Below are 7,960 nucleotides of genomic sequence, written 5' to 3'. Positions count from 1 at the left end.
CAGGGCAGACGGGTCAGCAGACGCAGAGCCGGCTGTCCTGCTGCCTGGGGCCTGGGATCAAAGCTGCCCTGCTGTGGAGACCCGGAAAGCGCTGCCCCTTTCTGTCCTCCCCATTGGAAAGGCCACTTCCACTCCAGCAGCCTGCTTGTGCTACTTGCCACACACGCAGTGGCAGTCTGGAGTGTGACACAGGACATGGCTGGGTGCTCAACGCCAGCTCACCTCCTGGGGGGATGGAGCGGGATGTGTGGGGTCTAAGAATGAATGAACTCTGCAGGGTCTTCTAACTGCTCTGGGAGCAACCCCCTGGTTCAACACCAGTCTCACTGCTCTTGGGGACAGGGAGAGAGGCAGAGGTGGGGAAGGACAAGGCTCACCTCGGCGTCAGCTCCCGCCAGGCCTGTCCTGAAGACATCATCTTCCAGGAGGGACCTGTGAAGGGGTGGGATCAGCACCCACACACGTCCCTAGGGCACTAGGTGTCTCTAAAGAAGGAAAAGCGGGGGCCAGCAGGTGGCATGGTAGCTAAGGGTGCTGGACTCCCACATGGCTGACCATGGTTCGAGTCCTGGACCTGGCAGCTTGCTTTCTCACTTTCCCTCTCTGTCTGGCCAAATTAAAAAAAATAATGATGATGAGTAAAATTAAATAATTCTTTTTTAAAAAAAGAAGTAAAAGGGCCTTAGAGAGTCCAAGCGAAGTTGGATAGATTTCTTTGAGTGAACAGTTGCTTTTGTTTTGTTTTGGGAGAGGTTTTTGCTATATAGAGTGAGTGCACTCCCCAGAAGAGAGAGAGAGACAGAGAGATAGAAAGCAAGAAATCACCCCCGAGGGGAGATGGCCATGCCACAATCCCTTCTCCTCCATTCCCCTCTTGGGATCTTAGCCACGCACACACATGTGCTCGGCGTGCGTTTAAGCCACTGGGTCTAGGACTCGAACTGCGGTCGACTACATGGGAGTCCAGCCACATAGCCATTACACCAACTGCCAGTCCCCAGAGCTGCTGAAAGGAACTTCACAGGCAACCAAATGCAGCAACTTCTAACTTCTGAAAAGCAGTGAGGGAGACCAGAACTGCCCCCGCCAAGACGAAGGTGGAGGCTGGTGGGCTCCCAGGGCTCCTTCCTCCTCCCCCATCTGCCAGAACCGGAAGAACACACAGGATTTGAAAAGCACTAGTCCAGGTTGATCTCACTTAGAAGATAAGGAAACTGAGGCTTAGAGGTTCATGAAGCCTTGGTCGCACAGTGAACAGCAGAGGCAGAATGAGCAGCCAGGCCTGCAGCCCCCGGTTTAGGTCTCAGCCCACTCCCCTGGTTCCTTTAAGAACCAGAAGCTGGGGGCCGGCAGGTAATAGTGGCTAAGGAGCTGGACTCCCAGCGTCAACTGCGGTTCAAGCCCCAGACCTAGAGGCTTGAAGATCATGCCAGACACACATGCACACGTGCCCCAAATCCTAAGGAGACTGGAAGATAAGGGATTGCAGCATGGTCATCCCCCCCACCCTGGAGGGGGGCTGATTTTTACTTTCCCCTTCTCTGCTCTCTCTCCAGTGAGTGCACGCGCCCTATGGCAAAAACAAAAATAACCGAGAGCTGGGCACAGGCGATGGAAACTGCCCTCGGTCGCGCTCAGCACCTGCTGAGCAGCTGGTGCGGCCAGAGAGCACGAGGACCACGGCGGGTCGAGGACACCACGCCAAGCCTAGGCTTACTTTGTTCTAGTCTCGGGCGAGGGGAGCCCCTGAGGTGCGTCTGCGGCGTCTCTGGCACGTAAAGCTGCTTTAACGGGTTTCTCGGGTAGAGTCGCTGGAAACAAAAGAAGATCTTAATAGCAAGAAGAGAAGTGGGGTCACAGTGAAAGGATGGCCAGGGAGTCCCCGACCTCACAGATGCCAGGAAGAAGGGCTATCTGGAGGAAGGAAACTGGCTCCACAGGGCCAGGGCCCAGTTTATCCGCTGGGCCTGAATGGGGGAAGGAGTGGGTCATTTCCAAGAGGCAGTCAACCCTAAATTTTGAGTGCCAAATAAGGGAACCCAGGGACCAGCAGATGGCATGGTAGTTATGTCTCTAGATTCCCAGGTGGCCGACCACAGTTCAAGTCCTGGACATGATGGTTTCAAAATCACCCCGGGCACACGTGTGTGCATACCAGGAGAATCGGAGAAGGGACTGCGGTGTAGACATCCCCCTGGGGGATGCTTTCTCACTTTCCTTCTCACTGTCTGTCTCTCTCCAGTGAGCACACACACCCTAAGGCAAAAACCTCTCAAAAATAAAAAAGGAACTCGCCATCACCCCTCTATGGGAACATGAAAGCAACAATGCCTTCCACATCCCAAAACACAGGTGTGTTCCCACCTAGGGTGCCATGTGGGTGCTCCTGGGCCGGGTGGGGGACCTAAGCCTTGCAGCCCTGCTCAGCTTTCCTTTCCTTCAACAAGGGGGACACACGAGGTAGGGCCACTACCACAACACATACACACTCTTCTAATTTAGCAGAGGGCAGGTGTGCTCTCCAGAGACACCGAGAGGGAGAAAGCGCCCCCCAGTGGAGGGTGATGATGCTGCAGTCCCTTCTCCCCCCATTTCTCTATCCTGCTGGGATTTGGGAAATGCATGCGTATACACCTGGCATGTTTTTCAAACCACCAGAGCCAGGATTCAAACTGTAGACAGCCATGTGGGCTCTAGCTCCCTTAACCCCTAGGCTACACAACTGACTGGCATACGAAATTTCTTTAGGGGGCATGAGAATGTTCTAGAATTAGTGGTAGTGACTTTACAACTTTGTGAATAGTCTAAAAGCCACTGAATTGTGCACTTTAAAATACTGAGCTTTGGGCCAGCAGGTGGTGTGGAGGGTTAAGGTGCTGGACTCCACATGACCGACTGCACGGTTGGAGTTCTGGACCTGGCAGCTTGCAGATCATGCCAGGCGCATGTGCACGCTGCCCAAGATCTTGAGAGGAGAGTGGAGACGCGTCGCCCCCTGCCCCGGGGTGATTTCTCCCTTTCTCTCTCCAGCAAGCGCATGTACCTATAGCAAAAACTGAAAAACGAGAGAGACTGAACTTTATGGTATTCGAGTTTATCTCGATTAACAAAAACATGTCCACACAGGATTCTGGGGACCGGACACTTACTGTCGTCCCCCAGGAGGTCGCCAAGGACATCATCAATGGAGCCTGGAATGGAAAAGGGGCTGTCACACCTTCAGGAGAAAAGATGAGGGGCCTTTACAAACCTCCAGCCTCGAGTCTCACTCCAGGGCCTAGGAGCTCTCAGATGCTGGGACCTGGGCTTACTTAGCTTCTTCACTGCAATGAGAATTTCTTTTTTTTTTTGGAGAGGTTTTTGCTATAGGGCACGTGCACTCGCCAGAGAGACAGAAAGCGAGAAATCACCCCCCAGGGGGGATGGCCAGTCCGCAATCCCTTCTCCTCCATTCTCCTCTCGGGATCTTGGGCACACACGCACACGTGCCCTGTGTGAGTTTAAGCCACCGGGTCCAGACTCAAACCGCGGTCGACTACGTGGGAGTTCAGCAGCATAGCCATTACACCAACTGCTGGTCCCAGCAATGAGAGGTTTTTTAACTCGCTGGCTAAAGTCTCAATGCCTTGTTGAAACACTCCAGACAGAAATCAAAAGTAACTTTCTGAAAGGATGAGAGTATAGATTTTCAGTGGAACCTACGTTCTCCCTGCCTTCCCAGGTCCCGTGAGCCAACAGCCTTCCTGACTCTGAATGAAGCATAGTGTGGTTCTTTGGGAAAAGTGTCCACAAGATTTCTAGACACACGCTCATTTCATACCAACAGCCTTCGTGCCCTCTCTCATTCGAGACCCCCAGAAATGATCTGGATGCACCCCTCCTTGGCCGCTTTCTGACAGAGGCGAGGCACCGCCTTAGGGAAAATCTAAGTGTGAATACTGAATTAGCTGCCCCATCCAGGTTAAGCACCGTCACCCTTAGCCCCAGCCATGCACTCCTGTATGCAGAGAGCAGTAAGGATCTTTTCCAGAGCCCCGACTTCCTGAATTTATCTGTGGCCAATAAGGCAGCCTAAGGAGACCCTGGGAAGACCAAGTCGGCCTATGGGAGTTTGGGAAAGCAGCACGACTCTCACCAACACTTACACGCAGCCAAGTCTAAATCATTTCTGGACCTGGGAGGGGGACGCCCGTGGCTTAAGGCTGACGGTCCGTCTCTCCACTCACCTTTCAATCCCTTCTTGGTTTTTGGTGCCTAAAATTGGAAAGACAAATCACATGAACAAAAGCCAACAGTGAACACATGTCAAAGCTGGAAACGTACAAGGAATGGTTTTGACTTTTGCCAACTCTCCAGACAAGGGCCCCGATGGCATTTAGAGACAGAAGAGTCCTTGATTCCCCCTACAGACTCTGAGAATGGACTTACTCGGAGCACGGGAACGGCCCTACTAACCAGCAGTGGGTGCCAAGAGAGGCGGGCAGTCTCTGCTTTTCCCCGATTTCCACACAGACCCTCCAGCCAGGCTGTAATGTGACTGGAAATGCTTGCTGCTCCACGTCCCTGACTACCCCGTCCAGTGACAGACACTTAAAAACACTTCCAGCTGGACAGAGGCTCAGCAGAAACCTTGCCGGCTGCTGAAGTCTGTAGTCAGTGCTACCATCCGTGGCTCTTCTCCAGGGACCACCCCAGTCCCTGCCTCCCGGGTCCCAGGTATCCCCAGCGGCCAGGCCCGTCCTGGGTGAGGGGGGAGTGAGCTCAGTGCTCAGGGTCCCTCCATTCCACCTACCATGGCGAGCCTGGGGGTCTTCACGGCTCCTTCACAGTACTGTCCAACTCATTACAATTCTGCCCATCAGGCCCGTCCTGAGGCAAAAAGTTAAAGCGGCTGCTTAAACATGATGTATCTTTAACAGTTCCTGAGTCTACAGATTACTGGGGCACTTCTCTACGGACTCCAGACGTCTACACCTACTTCCGGAAGTTAAAACCTCCTTGTACTTGGAGAGATGCAGCCAAATGCAACTTTCTGGATAACGTAATGGGCGCGCCAGGGCTTCTCCCTTACGTCTTCAAAGTGCAGGATGCAGGAAGTGGGAGGTCCCCCTTTATAAAGGGGGTGGTGCCTGGCAGCAAGGCCGAACCCCTTCCCAGATAACATCCAGGGCTACCTTCCAGGTAGCCTTCAGCACACGCAGCGAGTGCGAGCTCTGAGGACCACTTGACGTGGTTCTCAGTGACCGTGAGAGGCTTCCCCTTCACACCAGCTGGGGATCGGACTCGCCCCACGGAGAGCAGTTTTCCTCCCTCTCCACCCTCCACTTACTGGAAACCCGCTTCAGCTGCCCTGGAGTCAGCGGGGCCCTTGTGTTTCCCTGTCGGTCTGCAGCCCCGGCCGGACGCTCCGAGTGCGCGCATCTCCGTGCCCCTGCGATGCAGCTGCGCGGCTGCGAGCCCGAGCGCGTGCCGTCTCCTCGCGTTAGGGAGCTGCCATCCCTTGCTGGCCTGTCGCAGCACCCCAGACCGCGGGAGTTTTCTAGGACTGGTTTGCAAAGACCAAAAGGCCACGGGGCAACGCGCGTCGTCGCCCCTGCGCAGCCAAGCCCACACCCGGCATTTTAAAATCCAGAACCCGCCTCTAAGCACCGCCCCTCCCCAGTCACGCCCCCCGGCCCGAGACCTGCGCGCACGTCCAGTCTCGAGCCCACGTGCAGCCGGGAATCCTCTCGGCCCCTTAAAAATCCCTGCTAGGCGCTATTCCCGTCGGAGGAGCGGCCGGGCCGGCTCCACTCCCTGCGCCCAGCGCGGTCAGGCCTCCCGCCGCCGGGGCCCACCTCCGTCTCGGCCTCCCCACGAAAGGCGGGCGCAAGGCGCCCTGGGACTTGCAGTCCGCTCACCTGCCGGGGCCGAAGAGCAGGGCACGCCGGGAGAACTACATTTCCCAGGGTGCCCCGCCGCGGCGGTTAGCTCGGCCGGCCCAGGCCTCGCCTCTGTTGGCGGCTTCGGGCGTTGCTAGGAGCTGCAGGAACGCCCCTCGGGGAAGAGGGCGCTGGCCTCAAAGGCCCGGCGGAGCACCGTGGGGACCGGGCTCAGTGGCCGAACACTTGAGCCCACCTGAGGGCATGAGAAATGTGTTAATGTGAACGGTCGGGGCGAATCCATGTACCCATCTCACCCAAGACACGAGCGCGTCCTTCCTGTTCAAGATGAAATTGAAGCTGCGCAGAGTGAAACCAATAAAAGACATGTAACACTGTGTGTGTGCTTACTACGGACTTTATTACGGTTAACTTCACAAGGGTTAGCGGGTTGGCTTGCTCGCAGGCCAAGCACCTCCTCTCCCACCGCCACCCCGCAGCCCAAGCCAGGGCTGCTTAACCTGTGCTTATCCCGGAGAAGCCAAACTCGAACCTCAACAGCAGAGGGAAGAAGGTAGCAAAGTAATTATACACCCTAAAGAATACACGTTATTTAGTTGAATTCACAGCAATTGGAGATAAAATGGGTGTTCACCAAGTCGTAGCAGTCTAGTACGTGGAAGATCGCACATCTTGCTACATGAAAATAATCTACAAAATCAGTAAATCAACTTATTTTAGTTCAGAATTTTAAAAATAATTTTTGAAATTATTTAACTTTATCCATTTATTTATTTTAACTTGACCAGAGTGGGAGAGACAGAGAGAAAGCAAGCAAGTGACCAGATCCAGGACTCAAACCGAAGTCCATGTGGTGGTAGTCCAGCGCCCTTAGCCACCACAGCACCTGCTGGCCCCCAGAATTCTTAAAATTACAATTCTTCATCATCTTCCCAAGCCAAGCAATGGCTCACTTTAAGGCAAAACCCAAAACAACAGCAAAAAAGCCTTGGAATCTAGAGCTTTCCAACAGCTAACTGGTAACTATAACAAGGCTCCTAATGTGTTTGTCTAGTATTATGGGCCAACCACGTGAGTACTGAAAAATTTGGTACCTGTAGTCAGCTACAGCAAAGCCCTACCACCAATATAAATGGGAAGTTTTCTTAGTCTTTAACAGCGACTTACTCTAACTCTAATCATCGAGAGGGAGGTAAACAATTAACTGAGATGAAAATAATCAAAGTCTTCATTTAAGTTAGGAAAAACAAGGAGTCCTGGTCTCAGGTAAAAGGACAACTTTCTGGGAACCAGCAGTTAGCATAATGGCTATGTCGCTGGACTCCCACGTAGTCGACCGCGGTTCCCGTCCCGGACCCCGTGGCTTAAAACTCAGGCCAGGCGCGTGTGCGTGCGTGCCCAAGATCCCGAGAGGAGAATGGAGGAGAAGGGATTGTGGCATGACCATCCCCCCTGGGGGGTGATTTCTCACTTTCTGCCTCTCTGTCTGGTGAGTGCTCCGCCCTATAGTGAAAACCTTTCCAAAAAAAAAAAAACAAAAAACACCACTTTCTGCCACTGCCCCCTCCCCCTGCTCAAAGGCAAGCATGCCCTCCAAATAGTGAAGACTGCCAGGTGTTTCAGACCACCTGCAAAGAGTTTATTTGCACCCAATGAGTGCAAATGAGTGGAAAAGACTCCAAAGAGGAGGAGGGACACTGAGTGGTTGTCTAAAAAAAAAAAGCCTCTGGGTATATGCCTATATGTGGGAAGCTGTTGAGTGCACAGAAAGCACAGGGACACGGTTAAGTGTTGTAATTAAGCTAATTCTCCGAAGGTAAACGACACTTAGCAGTATTATACTTGGAGGACAAAAACATCAAAGGCCTAGAGGCTTTAAGGTCACTTATATCCAAACTGTGTAACAAACCTCAGCACATACCCAGCACAAAAGAAAGCAGAGTGCCAAACATTTAAAAAGTCAACTTCTGTCCATTACAAACAGCACACGCATTACCATTAAACCTCAAAAGTTTTGTGTACTGTTCAGAAGAGCATTTTTATTTTTTAAAAGAATTACTTAACTTTATTTTAATTCG

At 53.0% G+C, this 7,960-nt stretch overlaps 1 protein-coding gene across 1 annotated transcript in view; it reads right to left on the bottom strand.

The window, feature by feature from the left end:
- Positions 1-5,668, bottom strand: part of FBF1 (Fas binding factor 1) — a 31,390-nt gene extending 25,722 nt beyond the window's left edge. Inside the window, 6 exon segments of the mRNA XM_006145787.3 lie at positions 378-432; positions 1,718-1,811; positions 3,150-3,191; positions 4,227-4,254; positions 4,793-4,869; positions 5,330-5,668. Of these exon segments, the coding sequence (XP_006145849.1) occupies positions 378-432; positions 1,718-1,811; positions 3,150-3,191; positions 4,227-4,254; positions 4,793-4,795 (222 nt within the window). The 5' untranslated portion in view covers positions 4,796-4,869; positions 5,330-5,668.
- Between the last annotated feature and the right edge of the window lie 2,292 nt (positions 5,669-7,960).

This window comes from Tupaia chinensis, unplaced genomic scaffold (assembly GCF_000334495.1).
Source record: "Tupaia chinensis unplaced genomic scaffold, TupChi_1.0 Scaffold000159_1, whole genome shotgun sequence".
Classification (NCBI taxonomy): Eukaryota; Metazoa; Chordata; class Mammalia; order Scandentia; family Tupaiidae; genus Tupaia; species Tupaia belangeri.
Note: the sequence above shows the minus strand (reverse complement) of the source record. Positions and strands in the feature narration are given on the sequence as shown.